General features: G+C 43.5%; 1 protein-coding gene across 2 annotated transcripts; it reads right to left on the bottom strand.

The window, feature by feature from the left end:
• Nucleotides 1-1,465: 1,465 nt before the first annotated feature.
• TBC1D13 (TBC1 domain family member 13) lies at nt 1,466-22,611 on the bottom strand. 2 transcript variants are annotated; one of them, XM_081896785.1, is made up of 12 exons: nt 22,395-22,611; nt 14,179-14,252; nt 12,028-12,068; nt 11,375-11,436; nt 10,216-10,315; nt 9,857-9,939; nt 9,555-9,714; nt 8,689-8,899; nt 7,746-7,909; nt 6,452-6,612; nt 4,826-4,883; nt 1,466-2,615 (listed from the first exon to the last, which is right to left on the bottom strand). In XM_081896785.1, exons 1-12 carry the CDS (start codon nt 22,415-22,417, stop codon nt 2,550-2,552), a joined length of 1,203 nt encoding a protein of 400 aa, XP_081752911.1. In that variant the 5' UTR covers nt 22,418-22,611; the 3' UTR covers nt 1,466-2,549. The 2 variants fall into 2 exon arrangements, with proteins under 2 accessions (XP_081752911.1, XP_081752912.1); XM_081896786.1 differs by lacking the exon at nt 12,028-12,068 and having other exon boundaries at nt 22,395-22,609.
• Between the last annotated feature and the right edge of the window lie 1,089 nt (nt 22,612-23,700).

Here is a 23,700-nt window from a genome sequence, read left to right as displayed (position 1 = left end):
CCTTGTTCCCCATAACCAACAAGCTTTATTTAATCCACACCATGGTTCCCATAAAACACATTCCGCTCAATGAGATCAGGACATCATTTTATCCAGAAATCTCTTCGGTTTATCCAGGGCACCCGCTCTAGTCTTGTGTAAACACCACTGTAAGATACATCTGCTTATATGCAGAGAAAGAGGTTAAGATTTACATGTCTGTAAAGGGGTATTTTGTAGACCTGTTACCATGCAGATTCTGGTCTGCTAAAAAGACAAAAAAGCACCAAGAAATTCTGCAACCTCTCCCCACCCCAAAAAAGGCATGAACTCTTGACATTTATGGCCACATCCTCACCATACGTTTAAAGCACATGACCCCACAAAGAATCCTGGGAACTGTAGTTTAACCCCTTCCCAGAGCTACCATTCCCAGCACCCAAGAGTCTCCAGGACTCTTTGAGGCAGGCAGCAGTTCGTTTTAAACATGCTTTCAAATGTTTTGTGTGGATGTGGCATATTATTAGAGTGTCACAAATTTAGAAAACCAGCAGCAATTCTCCCTGCCCCTGGGAAGTAACTCTTTATTATAATCAGAACAGCAGCACTATTCAGAGGAAGCAGTTGCTTCTCTTAACAGAGCCAGAGGCAGAATTGTCCCTTTTTTCTTCTAATGCAAGGATTGAAGGCAGAATGAAAGAGCCATCTTTTCCTTTGCCTACAAACTGAGAAATGTGTTCTATCCTAGTGTTGTCTCTAGTCAAGCAGGATTCCTGAAGCACTCCAAGAGTTTGTAAACAGAGGACAGCAGGATAAGGGTACCAGAATACCATTGAACCTTATACTTCCAGCTGCTCCCCACAAGGCTCATCTTGTCTTCCCTCTGAGACTTGAGGCACTGCTCATGTGCTGAGCTTTTGATAAGCTTCAGAGACAGAATTTGGAACTATTCCAAACCAGTTATGATGCAGAGCAGCATTAAAGCCAACCTTTAGTGCTATGGTTTTCCCCAGAAGATGAAAACACAAGATAAAAATATAGAATCGGAAGTGTCAAGACTCAGGCTGTGTTAGATAAGGAGAGAGATAAAACTATTGCCACCTCATTTAGAAAAAGTCAGTTCTGCCAGGCTTCCTTCCTTACATAGGTAAAATAAGCTACCAGTCCTATTTGAAAGAGCCTAATTTTGCTACACCCTTCTGAAAAGACATCAAGTGGCTTTGGGTGCTGTGCCATTATTAGCCTTTACACCAGGTGTGGAGAACCTGTGATGCGCTCCAGATGCTCCTGAACTACAACTCTCATCATACCTGTCCATTGGCCATGCTTGCTGGGACTGATGGGAGTGGTAGTTCAGCATCATCTGGAGGGCCAAAGGTTCCCCACACTTGCTGGACACCTTCCTTCTTGCTGTCACTCTTACCCAGATATGCTCAGGATGACAATCTTGTGGATGAACTACATCCCAGCACCACAAGCACACACGAGCCTTGCCATAATCTTTTAATTTTTCCAGGAAAACATGGGAGATACGGGCTCATTAGAAGCCACCAACTTACAGAAGGACTGACAATCTTTACCCACACACCAAGGAGCTGGAATGAGGGATAGAAGGATTACACCAGAAACCCACAGTTGAGGAGCGACTTCGGTTCAGCACACCTAGAAGCTTGGTCTCTCTCTCTCACTCACTGGCCTTTTGTGTCTCAAGATCTTCTGTACAGCCCAATAGCTGCTAGGGCCCTGAGCTATGTAGCAATGCTGCAGCAAGTCTGCAATCTCTCAGCAGTGGGAATAAGAGTAGGAGGAAAAAGAATAGGGCGCCCTCTCTAAGGCAGTGGGTGATAAGGCCAATCCAACTTCATTCAACAAAGCTCTTGTTTTCACTGGTTAGAACTAGCTTCCAAGTACAGCCATGATCAAAAGGGGAGGGGATCAGATAAGAGGTGACTTTTGGAGAGGGCTTTGTTTGGGGAAATTCAGTGCTATATACCCATTTCCTTGAAGGAAGAAAGTCAGAGATCCATCTGGCATTTAGCTGTTGCGGGAAGGAACTGAACAGAATAGGGTTTAACAAGTAGAAGCAGAGTCCAGCAACTCCCCACAGAAGAAAGTAGCCAAGGTTTGAAATATGCTAACTCTCTCCTCATACGGCCAAATTCCACTGGTGCCTGTCCTATCTGTATCCCAAAAAGGTTTTTTTGTGTGTGTGCGCATTAAGTGCCCTGCAGCAGTAATGCCCCTCGATATTCTTCATTCCATAATGACAAGGAAACAGGTGCTTCCACCTCCCTGTCTGGAGTCATTTAACAGAGAAATACAAAATTGAAAAGGGAATAGGTCACTTGATGTGGAATCATTTCAGCAGGTGAGATTCAAGAAATGTTAAGAGTGCAGGGCCCAGCAAAACTGAAAGTCACTCTCTTGTGAATTAATAGAGCGGGGAGAAGCCTCCCCTGGGGCAGAGAGCCAGGACACAAGTCAGGCCCCTGATCAGAGGCAGAAGCAGGAGCTTTCAGGAACGGACTCCACCTCCAGGTACCTGCAGAGACTCTCTCTACGATCCGGGGCTATTTGGAGTCTTGAAGATCTTTTGCCTTCTTCAAGATCAGGTGAACATCAGAGATGGGGTAATCCTGCATGAAAAGAAAAGAGCAAAAATCTAAAGGGCAGAGCTCGAATGACCATTCCCCACCCCAAATACGACACTGTTTTATTTCTTAGACAAACACTGAGGCACATGGTCACTATACGCAAATGCCTTGCTCATTAAAGACCATAAAGAACCATTATTCTCAGCAATGATGGAACTCACATAATACTTTTATTATTATTTATCTTAATTATCTGTAAAGGGAATCTCTGTTATGAGTTAATACTTTATTATCCCCTTGGAGCTGCGCCTTTTACCTTTGGTCCTTCCAGGGCGTGACGCTCAATGGTTTAAATTTGTAATTCTTTGTTTTTGTTTCTTTTGGTTAACCTATCAGTAAAATTAAAAAAGAACTGATGGGGGGGGGAATAACCTGAATTGGGGGGTGAGGTGGGGATTTGTTGTAGAGTGAGGGAGACTGGACATTCCACTGGCTGGGATCACTCATGTGACTGAGGGGAAAGGCTTCACTTAGCAGGAGTAAAACCAACATCCCTTTTCTGGTGGGTTTTCATTTTTAAAACGACCTGAAGGATGAACGCCTTATCACTCCCCAAAAATCTGCTGCTTGAAAGAAACTATTTTTGGGGGCGATTGCATATTCGGTCATTTTAAGCCTTTCTAAGTTTTTTATGTTGTATTTTAAATCATTGTAAACTCCCCTGGGACCTCAGGATGAAGGACAAGTAGTAAAGTAACAATAAAGCACGACAACTTGATGTCGCTGCCAAACATGGGAGGCCCCGTCAGTATCGGTGTTCCATTGGCTTTTGAAGTCCCGCCTGTTTACACAGGCATTCCCTTGGCCTCTTGTATTAACTGCCTTAACAGGAAATGTTTTATTGCACATTTTAATCAAGGTCATTTATAGTTGAATGTATTTAACGGAACTTTTTTCTGCACTTTAACGGTGGTGCCATGTTGCAATTCCTTTTTTCAAAATTGCTTTTTATTTAGTTGTCATTCATTATACAATTGCACATTTCTAACGATCTTTACATTACATTCAAGTTGTAACCATTTTCAATACTGTATCTTTTCCTGTCCCTGTGACTTCCCACCACCACGCTGCAGCTTCTACTTACATTTCTTTTTCTATTGTGAATATTGTTTTTGTTCTTTCCCCATAAAGCAATTAACTTATCTATCCATATTTTAGCTTTGCAAAATTTAATCAATGCGTATCAATTGTTTTATTTTGGAACAATGTTTTATCATATTTTTTCCACACTTTCCCATTCTTTCCTAAGTTTCTGCTTTGATGTCTGATATAACTGGCCAAAATGACAGCAGCTATATATTCACATAGCTTATTTTGCCAATCAGCTTTTGATGGGATTGTTTCCCCTTTCCAATTTTTGGCTATTAATATTCTGGCAGCAGCTGTGGCATATGAAAACACTTTTTTCTTATCCTTAGGGATGTCTATTGATAAGATACCTAATAGGAACACCTGTTTTTTTCTAGATATTTTAAACATCTTTTTCAATTTGTCATGTACAATACACCAGAATTATTTTTTTCACATTCCCACCATACATGGTACATCATTCCTTCTGCCATATTACATCTCCAGCAAGTGTTAAGATTTTAATTTATAGATCTTAACTGATTTGCTCCCTAATGCAATTCCTTTTATTTCTTGTTCATTTCTTATATCCATATTGAGTATCTCCGAAACCAGGATGAACGATTCTTTATGTTTTGTAAATGGCTGAGAAACCTTATGGGTGTAGTACATATAAGCAACAACCAATTTGCGTGGGGATTATGTTTGTATACCCCGCTCTGCATAAGCCCATGCTGCCCTTTTGTGCCTATGCCCCCCTTTTCAGTCCACTTCCAGGTTGTGGTGGATGCATGCAGAATGGTCATTGCCTGTACATACATACATACATACATACATACGAGTTGTATCCAACTGAGTTATCATCTGTACTACCCCCCTGAATACTTGTCACTGGGAACTGCAAGTGGGTAGTAGAGTGTTGCTGTTGCACTCAGAACCTGCTTGCGGGTTTCCCATTGGGACATCTGGTTGGCCGCTGTCAGAACAGGATGCTGGGCCAGATGGGCCTCTTTTTATGTCCTCTCTAGTGGTTGCCCACCTTAGTTTACTAATCAAAGCGTGGAGGTGGGCAGGGTGGTGACTAGAGGCAGTACAACTGAAGAACTTCCCCTATTGCATTTTACCTGCAGAAGTCGCATATTCAGAGTAAAATCTCCTTCTAGTAATTGGTCCCGAATGAGCCTAGAAGACAGGGGGAGAAAGAAATGATCAAAGTACAGTCATACCTCGGGCTACAGACGCTTCAGGTTGCATTTTTTCGGGTTATGGACTGCCGAAACCTAGAAGTACCGGAACAAGTTACTTCCGGGTTTCGGTGGTTGTGCATGCGCAGAAGCACTAAATCACGCTTTGTACACATGCAGAAGCGCCAAATCGCAACCCGCATGTGCACCGATGCGCTGCTGTGGGTTGCGAACATGCATCCTGCATGGATCACGTTCGCAACCCCAAGCTTCCACTGTACTCTTGCTTTGTTAACAGGATGCGTTGAGATGTTAACAGGATCCCTAACAACCCTCAGCAAACTATAGCTTCCAGAATTCTATGGGAGGGATAGAGCCATGACTGTCTATAAAGTGGTACAATAACTGCTTTAAATGCATAGTGCCTATGTAAGAAATAAAAGGGCCCATGTAAGAAATAAAAGAAGCAATAAAAATACAACTAAAATCATTCTGCACCTAGCAACGGCACATTACAATTGCTACAGCAGGCAAAAAAATAATTGTGGTCTGCCAAGACCCTTGGTGATTTTCAAGTGGTCCATGGACAAGAAGAGTTTGGGAACCACAGTTCCAAGTGGACCCCTGGAGCATGGAAAAGGCAAAAGGTTGGCTGCGATGGGCACAGCCCATGTCACTCTGCCTGTAGCATATTGAGGCCCCTCTTCCCCAAACCTGCCCCCCACCTGATGCTACATTCAGCTGGTATCAGCTGTACTAGGAAGCTTCCCCTTAGCAGCTCCCTGGTGGAGTGAACAGGGCTCTCTCAGTGCCATCCAGTTGATGAGCATCTCTGAAAGCTATTTGCAAATGGTGTTGAATACGAACAGCTCATGAAAGGACTGGCTCTCAGTGCCCATCAATTGATCGGCACCTACAGCCACCTCTCTTTTAAAATGAGCTCTCAGCATTCATCAGCAGATCAGCACTGTCAGGCAGTTTTCAAAGGGACTCAGCAAGCCTTTCCCCATTTGTCACCTGTCTTCTGGTGATCAACAGGTGGGCACCTGCAAACCATCTGCCAAAGTTGGCCCATGGGGGGCGGGAAGAGAGGCCAGGATGGTATTTACCGGTAATTCACTTGTTCCATCTGTACAAGGATTTCTGCTTGCACAACAGAAACCCCCAGATTTAGGCAGTACATGGGGGAAGAAAAAGGGGGAAACATTCTATTGTGCAAGTAGAAATCCTTGCACTGATAGGACATTCATATAGAACCATTTCTGATACAACACCTTTCCCTACCCTGACCTACAAACTCACAAGCAGACAATGAAGGTGACAGCCATCTATGCATTCTTCTTTTCTCACCAAAGGAGAGGCTACCTCTGGACACATATTCCAGAGTTAGGCTACCTATGGACACAGACTCTTTACAGCTATACTGCATAGTGGCCATAGACAGACCTGACCTCCTATACGAGTTGCTCTGTTCCTTTGAAAAAAGAGAATTAATTTGCCACAGCCATCACCATGATGGAATGGCGATCCATGCGGGGCATTGCCAACAGTTGTGCTGGAACTCACATCAACATGGCGCAGCAGACTAGCAGCAGGAAGTCAAAACGGTTGTCGTCAGCAAAGAGAGAATCCCAGATGCGGATGACATCTGGCAACAAAAACTCCTGGGACAGCAGCAGCGTTAGCCAGCGGAAGGTGAAAAACTGGGGCTTGATGTTCTGCTCTTGCTGGCGGGGGAGAGACAAAAGCATTATTTCAGACCACTTCTTTAAAAGTGTGTGTGCAGGGGGACTAGGGACTGGAGAGATCTGCTCCAGCTCCCTTGATACCTGGGGGAGAGGGAACTTAAGAAGCTTCCTTTGTATCAGAGCATGTAGTCAGAGCAATGAGTCCATCTATCTGAGTACTGTCTACATTGACTAGCAGTGGCTCTCCAGGGCTTCAGCCAGGGAGTCTGCCCAGCCTTGCCTGGAGATGCTGGGAATTGAACCTCAGACCTCCCGCATGCAAGGCAGATGCTCTGCCACTGAGCTGTGGCCCACAAGCAAGCAGGGGGATCAGATCTATGGTTATTCCTCTTAACCACAAAGATTCCAATCTCTGAACTGAGTGCTGAGTTAAATAGGGACATATTGGGGAGCAGAACTGAGCCTACTAAAAAGCTCTTGCTGGTCCTCTTTTCATTTCCTTAACCAAACCTACAAGGCAGTTAAATTCTCTGCAAGTTTAAGTTACTGTTCAGCAGACATTTAAGTTTTGTTTAGCCTCTACACCTCTCTGGAGGATTTTTGATTCAAGAAGTTTCCTTCCCCCTTCCAAGTCTTTTGAGAAGAATAAAAATTGCTACAGATCACTGGAGCTATTCTTTGCAAAGGAACAAGTAACCATTGGGTTCCTTCAAATGACTTATTTATTTCACTTATATACCACCTTTTCCTCCAAGGAGTTCCATGGTTCGCCCTCCCTCATTTAATCTCCACAACAACCCTGTGAGGTAGGTTAGGCTGAGAGGTACAGACTGGCTCAAGGTCTCCAGTGAGTTTCATAGCCAAGTAGAAATTTGAACCCTGGTTTATATTAAGTGTTTCTGTTTCAAAATTCTGCTGCCCCTGCTCACCAATTCCCCCTCTCATTACAGCTCATCCACCCTCATATCTACCCCCTGACAGTTTTAAAGGGGCAGGTGCTTCAGAGAGCAGTTGGTCCTTTTTATGTATTTAGGAAGATATACCACTTAATGCCACAATGGATGATCCCTTCATTAAGGATGCTTCACACACACACACACACACACACACACACACACACACAGGATTCCTAGGACTCTGTTTGAAGGCCACTGTGGAACAATATTCCTTACCAGTTTCATGTAGAGCTCCACATCTTTCTCTTTCAAGGTGGAGTACACCTTCTCCATTTTGTAGGTGATGCCACACTGAGAGTCATCCAGACTCTTGATGAAGTTATCCCTGATCTCAGACATGAGGTTAGTGAAACAAAAGAAGGTATCCGCTTCTGCGTGTTCTATAGTGGGGGATAAGGAAGATACCATCAGCATTGTTATCAAGATCACACGCCAGGGAGTGACCTGGTTTGCACATTTCTTGGATCTCAGCAAGTTACAAAGCAGTATTACAGTCAAATCAGCCCAAAGCTATGGTTTGTTCAACAAGCCACAAGTTGCCCCATGGAGAAACAAACCAGGGCTTGTTGAATGATGCAGTCATCAATCAGGGGCTGCTCCAATCAAAAATCCTATACAGAATGGGAATGCATAGGGGAATACATGAAGAAATATGGTGTTAAAGCAGAACTCTTATTGGCAATTGTTAAGCGTGTAAGGACAAAATAAGTAATTATAATTTAACAGTTTTCATGTTTTTCTATTTTGTTAAAGCAACTAGAAAAAAATATTATGATCGGAAGATCTCACACAGGTAAAGGGAAGCAGTGGGGAGGAGGGGAGGGTTAGGTTGAATTTGGGAAATAAAATAATATATGGGACAGCAAAGGATATAATAGATTTTTTATAGAATAGTAATATATTGTAACCAGAATAGAAGTTCAAAAGGGGAAGTAAATGTATTTTTAGTATTTTAATTATTGTAATAGTTATTATTTCTTATCAGTAGAAGGCAATGTTAATTTAGGCTTCTTCAATTTGCTATCTGTATAATTTTCTTAAGTCAATAAAAAAAGAAAAAGAAAAAGTGGAAAAAAACCACCAGGGTTTGTTGAACATTCAGCATTACAGTATTTGAGAACTGGACAGTATGTTCAAGAAGGGCATGTGCTCTTCTTACTTTTCCATTCGTTGTTGGGGTCTGTAGCAAACGTGTAGTAAAGAGGTCCTACGATTTCATTCATCCCTTGGACGTAGGCTATCCCCGGATTCAGTTTAGCATAGATGAAGAGGATTCGTTCTACGACCTCCCAGTGAGCCTCACAGCCATTGGGCAGAACCTCATACTCGTTCAGCGAGTTAGAGGCCAGCGTTTTCAGAGGAGAACTTACCTAAGAAATCAAAGGAAGGAGAACAACATACAAAACCATTTGCGGATACCAGAGCTGGAGCAAATGGAACCTCCGTTATTTCCATCACTTAAATCCCACTTTTTGAAAGAGCACACAACATGCTTATAACAAAATCACCACACTCCTAAAACCAAATAATATCAATCAACATATTCTATATGCCTCTATATTCATAACCTTGTCCAAGAATTGGAACATGATGAGTGATTACTCATATCCTCACTGTTTGTTTATTTTACTGTATATTTATTTACTTTGTTTCGATAATATTTTGTACTCTCTCTCTCTCTCTCGCTATTTCATATTGTTAAAATTTCAATTATACACACAAACACCTCAGATGTTGGAGGAAGTTCATGTTCATACAGGAGAAGATGGGCCTTTTAAAGTCAAGACCATCATTTTGAATTAGGCCTTAAAACTAGCTGGAAGCTAGTCTGGTAGCCGAATGTCCCTACTTTAGAGAGGACAGACCTCTATTTGAAGGCATTTTCTATTTCAGTGTTTTTTTAACCCTGGGTCTCCAGATGTTGGACTACAACTCCCATCATTCCTGAATGCTGGCCAAACTGGCTATGGATGATGGGGGCTGTAGTCCAACAATAACAAAAATACACAGCTGTCTTTCCCTTACGTTTGTGACGCCACTCCGGTTCCGTGCCACTGTCTGTGACTTGAGTGTTGTCTGCTCCACTCGCTTCCGGAGGGTCTCGAAATCATTCAGGGGGTCCAGGATCAACAGGCAGGGGTATTCGGTCATGCTCTGGAAGAATGCCATGTCAGGATACAGCCTCCTGGGTGAAATAATTATTCATTGGGCTTGTAAATTATTCATTGGACAAGCAAAGCACCATGGCGAAAAGGGAGCCGTCCCAAAGCAGATTAAGCTTTGGCGGTGGGATTCCCACACCCCCTACACTCAACGTCTTCACATACCTGACATCCTTGTCTATCTGCAGCAGCACTTCGTTGTCCTTGAAGTAAGTGTTCCATCTGCTATCAGGGTTCGGATTCAGTGGCTTTATGGAAGAGTTTAAGACAAGAAGCCAAGTTGAGAGTAAGAAAGGCCTTCAGACACTAAAGCAGGGCTTCTAAGAGCTTAAGGAGAGCCTTGCAGGATCAGACTACAGGCCCAGCTAGCTCATAGTCGCCAAACAGATGCCTCTCTGGGAAGCCTGCAAGCAGCACTCGAGCACAACCGCAATCTTCCCACCTACAGTTCCCAGCAACGGGCATTATTCAGAGGCATACTGCCTCTGACCATAGTTTAGACTTAGTGTTGATGCTGCACTTACATGATCCTCCATGGTCACATCTTCTCTAGAGACTCCAAGGTTAGCTTTGGCTATTCCAGGCTGTATAATCATTTCCTTCAAAAACTGGGTATACAATTCTCTTCAAGAGGGAGGGGAAAGAATTATATGTTAGGAACCAGGTTTAAACCCAAATGCCTACTGGCACCACCCAGTCAGTGTGCAGCCCCAGATTACCCCAGAAGGTCCATGATATGATGCCCAACCCTGCTCTACAATGAAAGAGAGGAAAGAGAAAGTTGCATCAATGACGCAAGATTGATTGTGGGCTCTTCTGGTATCCAGTATTCTTAAAGGTAAAGGGACCCCTGACCATTAGGTCCAGTCGTGACCGACTCTGGGGTTGCGGCGCTCATCTTGCTTTATTGGCCAAGGGAGCCGGCATACTGCTTCCGGGTCATGTGGCCAGCATGACTATGCCACTTCTGATGAACCAGAGCAGCGCACGGAAACGCCGTTTACCTTCCCGCTGGAGTGGTACCTATTTATCTACTTGCACTTTGATGTGCTTTCGAACTGCTTGGTTGGCAGGAGCAGGGACCGAGCAACGGGAACTCACCCCGTTGTGGGGATTCGAACCGCCGACCTTCTGATTGGCAAGTCCTAGGCTCTGTGGTTTAACCCACAGCGCCACTCACATCCCACTCAGTATTCTTAGATATGCTTTAAATAAACATAGAAAGTGCCAAGCTTTATTCTTACATTTTCTCTTGCTATCCAAATGTCATTATTCTAATCTGGCTGGAGCATCTAGTTTAAGTTTTGGTTTGTGTTTTTTTTTAAAAAAATAGAGTCGGAAGCTTTAATTAGAAGATCAATTCACAGTGCATTTAGTTTAATTCAGGTAATTTTTGCTTATTTTTTAAAAGGCTTTTTCCATTGCTGATCTGTTGCTATTATCAGCAACTAAAAAAAGAAAAAAAAGTATGGCCCTCAGTATGAAACAATCAGCAGTATTAAATTACCACAGTGGACATTCCAGTAGAGAAGCAAGTGCAAGGGTATTTGAATTAATACTTATAGAATCAAACACTGCAGCATTGGCTGCTATTGTGAAGTCAAGAGAGATTGATCTTAAAAAATAGTAGTGATATAAAGTCCATAAACAGGGGGATGAAGGACCCAGAAAAGATAAATGTACCTCTGCTTCTGCAGAACGGAGCTCCATAAGGTTCTCTCCATGGGAAGGTAGTTCAAGAGGATCTGTATAAAGAGAACAGGATGACTATAAGGGCCTTATATTATTGAGCAGCAGTTATTCAGCTAAATGTTTATGGCTACCTGTTTTTCTAGAGCACAATAATCTGTAAGGAATTTTCCCATGGGGTAAAAGTGTTCTCACAAAATCACATTTCTCCCATCTGTCAAATGGGAATTTGCTGCAAGGATCAACCTATTGTTTATTCATTTATTAAGTTTATATCCCACCTTTCCTTCCAGAAGGAGCCCAGGATGGCAAACACATCAACAAGGCAATTAAAAGCATACCTAAAAACAATCACAGTTAATAATTTCAAGGTTTCTGGGAACAGCCACTTTCAGCTATCAAATCCCTAGCTGAACAAGAATGCTTTTCTAACTTCCTCCTGAAAGTTAATAACAAGGGAGATGGATCCCACCAGGGAGGGCATTCCACAAATTGGGAACCATAACCGAGAAGGCTCTGTGTTTGTAAAGCACTTAGGAGTTCTGCCTAAGTGGATACAGTATGATTTGAAAACATCACCGCAACCTCTTAAGCCTGTACAAAACACCAAGAGAAGACTCAGGCTCCTTGTCAAAAAAAAACCCTACCTTCCAACACAGACAGCGCAAGCCACCTTCAAAGGGAATCCCTGTGAAACAAGAAAAAACAGGACCACTGAAATTAAGTGTTGCTGTCATTCTCCACCAAGTGCATGACTTTCATCCTCATGCCTAGATTTCCCTTCTCTCAGTTCAGAGGGGAAATGTGACACTCCGAAGATAAGAATCTAAGAAGAGCCTGGCTGCTGGACCAGGTCAAAGATTCATCCTGTTCTCTCAGTGGCCAACCAGATGCCCTAATGTGGAAGTCTGCAAGCAAAAGCCGCGAACAGCAGAAACTCTCCCCACTTGTCATTCCCAGCAACTGGTATTCAGAGGCATCCTGCCTTCGGACACTGGGGTCAGACATTAGGCAGCATAACCGTATACTCCATGAACAGGCAAAGTAGTAACAAATAGAGAAACAGAAAAAGGGAAATAAACAAGTAAAGGAGGGAGGCATCCAGCAGCTTCTCCTTCACCAAGTGTAAGTGTGTGTGTGTGTGTGTGTGTGTGTGTGTGTGTTCTATTCCCTCCAGTATTCTCTAACTGTTTGTTTTTTTACGGGACCTTAGTCTAATTTTTATGCTTACATCCCACTTTTTCTCCATGGAGTTCAAGGAGGCACACATGGTTCTCCTTCTCATTTTATCCCACCAATTGGAACCTTGGCTTCCCAGGTCCCAGACAAAAACACTGTAATCATAGTATCACGCTGGCTCTTTAGAACATTTCTCCGTTTCATCCTCCTAACGACGCTGAGAGGTAGGGAAGGCAGAGAGGGAAAAAGAGTCAGAGACAGACAGAAAGACAGAGAGAGCAACAGAGATGTCCGATTAGGGTTTTGAAGCTGGGTTGCCCTATGCCAAATCTAATAAACTAGCCATGAGACCAAAGTGAGAACAGGCTACTGTATTAGACGTGCCATTGGCCTGATTCAGCAGGCTCTTCTTCTGTTCTTAAGTTATTTTTTAAGCACACAAATCTCAAGACAAGCAACATTTACACATCTAACAGCGTAAAAAGATTTTTTTAAAAATCAGTTGCACAAGCACTTTTAAGTTTCCAAGAGTTACTATGTTTAAATATTTATAGAAGTAGTAACTCAGTGACAGCCAGGTTGGCCTTTGGTTGTTTGAAACAGCAGCCAGAAGTAGATTGTGGAACATTTCAGCATTCCCTTAACTCACTGCAGGGGAGAATACAAAATGATACAGGACTGTGTGCGAATACTGACCACTTGCACAGTGCTTTCAAACAAGGCAATCCAAGTACAGAGGCAGCCTGTGATTCTCTTGGCAAAATGTATTATTCATCATGCAAATTATCGAAGGCAAAAAGCCCTGGGAACAGATTGTGATGTATTTAAGATGGGAATTAGAGGTACATAGGAAAAGAACAAAAACTATGGGTGTAGGGACCCTCTTACAACTACTTAATGCCCTGATGGCTAAGGGACCCACTTACAGCCCTCTGAGCATAGATCTCCTGCCTGTTCTAGCCCTTAGTAATACCCAGTTGTGTTATTTTTTAATTTTCAGGATAGGAAGCTGGCTCATACCATAGCAAGCTGCCTGTTTACACTGACAGTGACACGCTGACTTACACTGACTCAGACCCTTGGCCCATCTAGCTCAGCACAGTCAACATGGGCAGAAAGTGGCTCTCCAGGTTTCAGGAAGGGGGATATTCCCAGCCCTACCTAGGGATGCCATGGGGGATGCAAAGCAGATGTTCTGCACCAAGCTGCCACTTGCAGGAGTGAGTTTCAGTTTAACTGTGACTGTGCATTGAAGGGAAAGACTGATAGTGGTCGAGAAGCGGTCTTTTCAGGAGGGAAACACTTTGCTATGCCAGCAGATTCAGACAACCTTCTACACATCACAATGCTGTTCTAGTTACATCCGTGTTTTCAACCACAAGGCACGCCTGGTGAAAAACAGCAAGGGTTATCTCCAAATCCAGAAATGGGTTGTTTTTGGTTTTTAGTTGCCTGAAGAATGCTGCTTTCACCCCTGATCAAAGCATTATTTTTTGCTAGGCTCCATCAGTTGAAGCTCATCCCACCTGGGAAGCTCTGATCAAAGCCTTAGCATGAGCCCTTGAAACTAGACCTGTGCAGATGTCTATTATGAGGGAGAATTTGCCAAAATCACTTACCGCTGAAGCAAAGTTCACGGAGCTTCTCTAGCGAGATGTTGGCCTCACTAAGGATGTCTTGAAATTCTGCAATCCTAAAGGATGAGGATAAGGTAACACACACGCAGGTGATAAATGCAACAATCATCAGAAGGAAGCAGTGTTAATGCAACTGCATTCCAGGTTGCTACTTGTTATTATCCAGCTCTTATATGATCTAGACACTGGGTACAAGAGAGGTTTTTTGTTTTTCAATTCCACCAGGCCCAAATCTTACTAAGTTAATGCCCAGGCTTGAATGGTGTTCAATATTACTATTACTATTTGCATCAAGGGCACCTACAACCTAGCCAAGCCCATTGTAAACAGTCAGAGAAATGTGCCGTTCAGATAAGGACTTTTATCGGAGCAAAATGAAGCCATGAGACTATGGGGTTGGGGGAAGGAAGCAGCCAGCTGCCTCTTCCAAAACTACTGAAGTTTCTTAAAAAGAACAAAAGAAGAATCTGATGGATCAGGCCAGTGGCCCAGCTAGTCCAGCATCCAGTTTTCACAGTGGCTATGCAGGTGCCTGTGATAAACTAGCAAACAGGACTCGAGTCCAAGAGCCCTCTCCTCTTCCTTTGTTTTCTAGCAACTGCTATTCAAAAGCACTTGTGCCTCCAACCATGACAGCAGAGCAAGCAATCATAGCTAGCAGCCTTTGATAGCCCTCTCCTCCACGAGCTTCCCTAATCCTCTTTTAAAGCTGCCTAGGTTGGAGGCAGTGAGAGATTTTACTTTCTTGGGCTCCATGATCACAGCAGATGGTGACAGCAGCCATGAAATTAAAAGACGCCTGCTCCTTGGGAGAAAGGCGATGGCAAACCTAGACAGCATCTTAAAAAGCAGAGACATCACCTTGCCAACAAAGGCCCGTATAGTTAAACCTATGGTTTTCTCAGTAGTGATGTATGGAAGTGAGAGCTGGACCATAAAGAAGGCTGATCGCCGAAGAATTGCTGCTTTTGAATTATGGTGCTGGAGGAGACTCTTGAGAGTCCCATGGACTGCAAGAAGATCAAACCTATTCATTCTTAAGGAAATCAGCCCTGAGTGCTAACTGGAAGGACAGATCCTGAAGCTGAGGCTCCAATACTTTGGGCCACCTCATGAGAAGAGAAGACTCCCTGGAAAAGGCACTGATGTTGGGAAAGATGGAGGGCACAAGGAGGAAGAGATGGTTGGATGGTGTTCTTGAAGCTACCAGCATGAGTTTGACCGAACTGAGGGGGGCAGTGGAAGACAGGAGCGCCTGGCGTGCTCTGGTCCATGGGGTCATGAAGAGTCGGACACGACTAAACAACTAAACAACAACAACAGGTTGTGGGCCATCATTGCCACCAATATGTGACAAAATGTGACAGCTTCTGTCTAAAGACCCATCAGTTCAAGCGTTGAACTATGAGCTGACAGAGACCAGGGTTCAAATCCCCACTAAGCCATGAAGCTCACTGGGTGTGACCTTGGGCCAGTCACCCCCTCTCTCTGCCTAACCTACCTCACAGGTTGTTTGTGATGATAAAATGGGGAGGAGAGCCATGTAAACCACCTTCAGCTCTGTCCTTCTATGGTTAAACATGACAACTGTTCCCACCCTCTACCCCCATGATCCCAAAGGCTGTTTCAGCTGATTTTTCAGCCAGCCCGCTCCCTCCAGAGCAGCCTGTTTTTAAGCCACCAGTGCCTCTTGCCTCTCTCTCCCTTTGCTCCTCTGCATTTTTGACTCTGCTTTTGGTTCCTGGAGAATAGGAGAGGGGTGGATTGGTGTCCCTCTGCTTCTTCCTTCTCCTCCAGGCGGTCATCTGCTCCAGCCCCTCTCTGCCATCACCCCAATGTTAGAAACTGAGATATGAAAGCTAGGAGTTAAATGGCACCTAAAACCTAGGTTATGGGCGCAATAACAGAATGTCTACGTGCACTTTTTTTTAATAACAGGAATACAAAACTGAAAATGAATGAACTGCAGCTAAAATATTATGTTCATTTTTCACATGGTCTAGTCCTTCTCCTGCCCACCTCACCCCCTAATATTCTTAAGAGGGTCTCTTCTCCAGTCTTCAGAGAGTAGATTGAAGTGGGGAGGCAGAACAAAGTCCTCCTTTCCTTCCACGTGCATAGTCAAGGAGTGGTGCAGGGCTATCAATAAAAACACATAGCTGAGGTTCTGCCCCCTAACAAAAGGCCTGCCCTCCAAAACAAAACAAAACATGGCTACGCTAATGTTTCCTTCAGCTTAGGTGTAGTACTGCGCCCAGAGCTCAGCGCTAATGAAATTCCCTGTCGCAAAATGTGCCTAGAACAATGCAAGTTTCAAACACTGCATCAGCCTGTTATTTCAGATAGAATGTGGTTTGGAAAGCCCAGATAGAGTCCCGAGTCCAATTTAGAGGAGCAAAAAAATGGTGTGAATGGATGTATTTTTAAGCAAAATGAGCTTTGCTCAGAGTTGTGGAGAGAGAGAGAAAGAGAGACTGGCAAGCATGACTGATGTGGGAAGGGAATAAAAGAAGAGTTGGGGAGGTTGCTTTGTTGTTGTTTTGACACCTATCTTTCCAAGTTTATTTCATTCTGTTTGTGGGCATTCCTTTCTTGTTTATGTAATAAGGTGCCAAAAGGTTGGCTTGGAGAGGTTTGGGACCTCCTCTCTTTTCCCAACTCCCATTATTTAGGAGGAACTGCTGAACAATAAAAAATTAAACATAATAAGTGTTTGCACTGTGCTTGAGTGTTCAGATGCTGCAGGTACGTATTCCTTAAATCCTTGTGACACCCCTGTCAGATACTGAATCAAGGCTTTGAAATTGTATTAACAAAATCATTAAACTTAAGTTAAATGTATTACACAGCAAACATGGTTTTGTTCTTATTTGATAAACAAGGTCCCACCCAGAGTTACAACTTTTTAATGACAGGGTTTCTGTACCTTCGACAGTTTGATGACAGGCAGAATTCAGAAGTCAAAACTGCTGGAACCTCCCCATTTCAGACATACAGTGATAAAATAAGCATCACATGTTGACTTGTTGTCTGATGTGCATATGCTGCAGCCCTAGGCAATCGCCAGGAAAAAGATGGCACTCCTCAATTCAGAAAGTGGTACTCAATTCTCAATTGAGAGATAGCTACTTGTCTAGTAATAGCGTGTTGTTGCATTTTAAAAACTCTTGAGTACACAGCCACCATCAAGGGAGAAGGAGAATGATGCCTACATTAATGTTTCAATATATTTTCAGATTCTGGATATTAAAAGGAAGATCTGCAAATTGCATTAACATATACATAGTTAGTTTGCCACAGTACATGTAGGTACCCAGCACCTTTCATGTAACAGGATTTTGAAGGCTCAGCTGTACAGGCAGTCCTGCAAAAAATGCTATCTTGCAAATGAAGTATTCAAAGCCATGCTGCTGGAGAGGTAATGCTCAAAAATAATGAATTAGGTTGCAATCCCAATCCCATTTGCCTGTGAGTAAGCCCCACTGAATTCAATAAGATACATACGTACACACGTACATAGGTACCAGAATTCATAAATACTTATGGTTGGCCACTATTGCTGAGACTGAGCCTCATTTAAGTTTGTAGTGTCCAATTAACAACTGCTATTAAAAGTGTGACATTAAAAATGTGCCATGGAATCACAGAATAATAGAATTGGAAGGGATCCTGACTGTCAACAGGGTCAACACCCTGCACTACAGGAATTGCAACTAAAGCATCCATGGCAGATGGCTATCCAATCCTTGCTTAAAAACCTCCAATGAAGGAGAGCCCACAGCCCCCTGAGTGAGTCATTCCACCTTCAAGGAAGGAAGGAGAGTCCTCCACCTGAGGGAGTCTGTTCCACAGTCAAACACCATCAGAAGGTTGCTCCTTTTGTTTAGTTGGACTCTCTTGTAACTTGAAGCCATTGGTTTGGGTCCTACGCTCCAGAGCAGGAGAAAACAAGCTTGCTCCATTTGGGACAGCCCTTTAGATATTTGAAGGTGCCTATCATAGTCTCCTCTTTTCCAGGCTAAATATACCCAGCTCCTTCAACCATTCCTCATAAGCCTTGGTTTCCAGACCTGTGATCAGGTTGGTCACCCTCCTTTGCACACGTTCCACCTTATCCATATCCTTCTTAAACTGTGGGACACAGTACTCCAGGAGTGGTCTGACCAAGGCAGAAGAAAGTGGTACTATTACTTTCCTTGACCTGGACACTATACAGCCTAGACTAGCATTAACTTTTTTTCTTTTTTGCTACTGCACCACATGTTAAGCTTGTGATCCACTAAGACCCTGTACTACTAGTAAACCAGGTGTCACCCATGTTGTATTTATTTCACTAATGTGAACTGCATATTAGTCCACCTGCCTGCCTTCTTACTTACAACCAATCAGGAAGCAGCTCTGCCTGCCACTGGCTTTGGCTCCAACTATAGTGATCTCCCTGCCTTCCATCCCACCAGTCCCAATGCCTTCTAGCCACCACTGCTGGCCACCATCAGAAAAACAAAGAGACAGGCCCTTCTCCTCCAGTATCCTGTTGTCACAGTGTCCAACCAGTCTCCAACCAGATGCCTGCGGGAGACCCACAAACAGGACGTGAGAACCCCTACTGTGGTCTCCAGCAATTGGTTTTCAGAAACATTTCTGATCCAGAATGGGCTTTCCCCCTTGCCTTCTTTTTACCACATCCCTGACTTTTGTAGAAGACTCGATGCGTAGCAATTAGCAGAAACTGTTAAGATTCTGCAAGGAGCTGGCGCCCTTGGATGGTATTCAAGCAAACTAGTTCATGCAAATTGGTGAAGAGAATTTCATCAGTTGAAAAGACAAGATTCCTTTTTTTGAAGTAAAAAGCACTGGGGGGGGGGGAGGTTTCAAGTTTGCCTGAAAGCTGCACTCTCTCTCTCTCTCTCCTGGAAGTTGTCTCTCTCTTCTTCATACCACTTGTGGAGCTTAGTCAAATTTGTTTAGGAAAGGTGCTTTACACACAAGTTCTTTCCTTGTGTGTCATGCAATGGCATGACACTGCAGTGTGGAGGCTAAGCATACAATCATGCCCTCATCAACAACTGACTTTGCATTTTTTGAGCATTCAGAGGGAAAATGGACCCCCTCCCTAAAAAAACACACACACAAAAAAAACCAGGAAGGAAGATGGATTGCTAAATGCTGGAGGAGCGATTTTCAAGCCACAGTGGTTTCCTTCCTTGACACTGCAGATAACGGAGCTCTTCAGAAAACACATTTTAAAATAACTATAAAAGAAATATTCCTGCAGCATGTGGTGGTATTTTAACCCCACAAACTCATAGCTGGTAGCAAACACATCAACATTTAAAACCGGTGGAAAAGTGACTTCTGTTTACACCACAATTCAACAGGTTAGTAAGCAATATAATCATCATAACATGAACATAGAGAACTATCTTACTATAGAGTCTTACCACTAACTGGTCTACCTATCTCATTGTTGTTTACACTGATAAGCAGTGGCTTTCCAGGGTTTCGGGCAGGGACATTCCCAGCCCTACCTGGAGATGCCACTGGGAATTGAACCTGGGAATGTCTGCATGCAAAGCAGATGCTCTACCATTGAGCTACCACCTTCCCCTAAAATTTAAGCATGATTCTTGATCCTTGTGGTTCTACATAAAGGGCTAATTTAAGCAGAAACCTAAGAAGCTGCCTAGTTATACTATGCCATACCACTGGTTCATCTAGCTTAAAGGTAAAGGGACCCCTGACCATTAGGTCCAGTCGGGGCCGACTCTGGGGTTGTGGCGCTCATCTCGCTTTCCTGGCTGAGGGAGCCAGCATGAGGTCATGTGGCCAGCATGACTAAGCCGCTTCTGGCAAACCAGAGCAGCGCACAGAAACACCGTTTACCTTCCCACCAGAGTGGTACCTATTTATCTACTTGCACTTTGACGTGCTTTCGAACTGCTAGGTTGGTAGGAGCAGGGACTGAGCAACGGGAGCTCACCCCGTCGCAGGGATTCAAACCGCCAACCTTCTGATCGGCAAGTCCTAGGCTCTGTGGTTTAAACTGCATAAACTGTCTGGCAGTGGCTCTCCAGGTAGCTCAGTTGGCAGAACATGAGATCCTTAATTGCAGAGTTGTGGGTTCAAGCCCCATGTTGGGCAAGTCTCTTGCATTGAAGGATGTTGAACGTGATGACCCTCGTGGTCCCTTGAAACTCTACAACTCTGAGTGGTAGTGACTCTCATGGGTTCTGGACAAGGAACTTTTCCAGCCCTAGCTGGTGATGCCAGGTTCTGAACATGGGACATTTTGCATGCAAAGCAGGTCCTCTACCACTATGCTATGGCATTACCCTGAAAAAAAATGGGGTTCAGTGGAACTAGGAATAATTATAATCCATTTTTTAAAACTTGAGGGAGAATTGCCTCTCTATGGAGCTGGAATCAATCAGTTTCAAATTAAAACAACCTGGGTTTACCAGGATGATTAATCTTCTGTAGCAACAATCAATTTAGGCAAGGTAGTATCATAGCTAGCATGCCAGAACTGGACCAGGGAGACCTGGGTTCAAATCCCCACCCAACTATCATGTTCATGCTGAGCAACCCTGAGCTAGTAACTCTCTCTAGGCCTAACCTACCTCACAGGGAATTTGTGTGTATTAAAAGGAGATAACATATACTAGTACAAGCTCCTTGAAGGTAGGTTATAAATGTGGTTTTAGTTGTGTACACACTATACTGGCAAAGCACATTTCCCCCTCTTAAATAGTTCCAGGCAGTGTGGTTTGTGAAGGGTTGCTGAGAATTGTCCCTCTGAAGGATAAACTACAGTGACCACTGCCCAGAATTCTTTGAGGGAAATAATGTGACTTTACATTTTGAAAAATAAGGGTAAAGAAAATGAAGAACCAACAAGGAGGGGAGGGGAGAGAGAGGAAGAGGGAAGGTTGCAAATGAGAGGCAGAGAGGAAAAGAAACCCCCTCAAATGTTGGACAAGAGAAGGCATCCTTCTTGCAAAACAGGAAAGGGGAGGGGATTAAATATCAATAAGCATCACACTTACAAAATACATGCAAAAGGAAAAGAAAAAAGAGGGGCTTTTTGTATGGGGTGGGGGAATGACTCTCTGCCAGCCTTTCTCAACCTGTGGGTCCCCATATGTTGTTGAACTACAACTCCCATCACCCCTAGCTAGCAACATCTGGGGACCTACTGGTTGAGAACCGCTGCAAGCAAGCACACGCCAAAAAGGAAAAGCAATAACGTTTACAGAAACTTGCCACTGCAAACCTCACCTTCTCAAATCCGATAAATAATATCAGTATCTACTAAACAGCAATAAATAAAGCTTATCCATTGCAGCCCTTGGGCAGAACATAAGACTGAATAATAAATAAACATTTGATAAATAATAAAATGCAATGCAAGAGAAAAAAGGGGAGGCTTCTTCCAAAACAGGGTGGCTCTAGCAAACAGTACCCTTTCAAAAAAGGAGGGAAAGCCATTAACGTTTGCACTGCCCATTACAAACGTCTCCCTTCCCAATTTATTTATGAATAACAAGTTCTCAATTACAAAATGCATGACAAAAGGTGGGGGTGGGGTAGGTTTTTCTCTAAGAGAAAACAAATGAATCGAATGCTTTAATTTTTTTATCGTGCTGTGCTGAAAACTGTCTAAGCAAACACACACATACATCCCCCGCCGCCAAGTGGGGAACCCCAAAACATTTGCCCATTGCAAATGTCATTTCCCGGTTCATTAATACGTATTAAATATCAATAAATATCAAACTCACCCCTTACAGACTTCTTGCAAAAAACGAATTATTATTTATTAGTTTAAAATATATATTTCCTTTAAAAGGGAAGGAGGACTGGCTTTCTAAATGCAACCCCTTCCCTTCCCCAAAAAGAGGGAAACACAAACATTTGCCCATTGCAAACCTCTCGCTTTCAATTCATTAACACACATTAATATATCAAGATCACCTTGCAATTTGCATGCAAAAAAAAGTGGGGAGGAGAAAACGTTTCCTAGTCTAAGCAAACACCCTTCCTCAAAAGGGAGAAAGCGGCGGGGGTGAAGGGGGGAGGAAGAAAAGACACGAAACAAACAAGCACACATTTGCCCACGCTTGTGTCCACTGCAAGTCCTGCCACCCCAATCTACATAACGGCCGCTATTGCCACCATTAGTCCCGCGGGCGCCCCACCTGCTCTTGTGGAGACTCGACATGGTGAAGGCCGAACAGGAGCCTCCTCCGCCGCCTCCTCCTCCGCCTCCTCTTCTGTTCCCTTCTCCCACTCGCAGGACTCGCGGAGCCACTGGCGAGCAGCCCAGCACCAGCCAGCTCCATTCGCGGCGGGCAGAGACTCCGCCCGGCGAAGGGGAATGTGAAGATATAAATCAAGGGAGAGGAGGAGGAGGAGGTGCCCCAGGGAGGCTGGCCTGCCTAATTGGGCGGGAGGGGAAGGGGAGGTGGGCGCCGGTGTTAGTCCTACTCAAGAGTAGACCCGCTGACAGTAAGGGCTATGGCAAGCTTAGGCCTTAATTAATTTGAAAGGGTCTGTCTGTGGAGGACTAGTATCAAATGCAAGCCACAATAAACAAAGAGGTGCACACCGCTCAGAAATCAAGGGGACCTAAATTAGTCCTATATGGAGTAGGCCCACTGAAACTGAGGGACTAGGAGTAGCTTAGGTCTTAGTTCCAGTGGGTCTACCCTGAGGAGGACGAGCATTAAAGGCAAGCCTTTATAAATAAGAGCCACCTATACAATATGACCTAGATTAGTCCTACTGAGGTAGAACCATTGGGTTGTAGCTATTAATTATACTATTAATATTAATATTTAGCATTAAATGTATTACACTCTTCCAAGGCAGGTTCCAACAATTTAAAATTCAGAATTAAAAACAGTTAAAATATATTACAATTATTCACTAGAACATATTGCATTCACATTACTTCTACTAAGAGTAGACTTATTTAAATTAATGGACATATCTAACTTTGCTCCATTAATTTCAGTGGGATCTACTTAGCTGGATGTAATTTTCCTATCTTTTTATACCACTTAGCATCATAAAGAAAAAGAAACTAAGCAATTTATATATTTAAAAAAACAACCTGTTGAGTTCAATTCAGTGGTTGTCATAATGTGGATGCACTAAAATTAATGAGCATAATTCCATTTTTTTTCAGTGGTTCTACTATGAATTGGATATATTCCTTTATTTTTAAAATGCCCCTTAATATATCTCTTGTGACACCTTAAGACTTGCAGTGCAGTCCTACTAGCGTCTACTCAGAAGTAATCCCCAGTGAGTCAACAGAACTTACTCCTAGGCAAGATGTTTAGAATAGCTGATGAAGACTTTCCTGGCAGCAAGTCCCATTGAATTAAATGGACATTCTGAGCAGAAATACATAGGAATAAGCTACAACAGGTTTATTGTCACAAAGCTTTGGTGAACTAGAGAGGACACCTCATCAGATGAATGATTATTATCATGCCC

Source organism: Podarcis melisellensis (assembly GCF_964234715.1).
Source record: "Podarcis melisellensis genome assembly, chromosome: Z".
In the NCBI taxonomy this organism is placed as follows: Eukaryota; Metazoa; Chordata; class Lepidosauria; order Squamata; family Lacertidae; genus Podarcis; species Podarcis melisellensis.
Note: the sequence above shows the minus strand (reverse complement) of the source record. Positions and strands in the feature narration are given on the sequence as shown.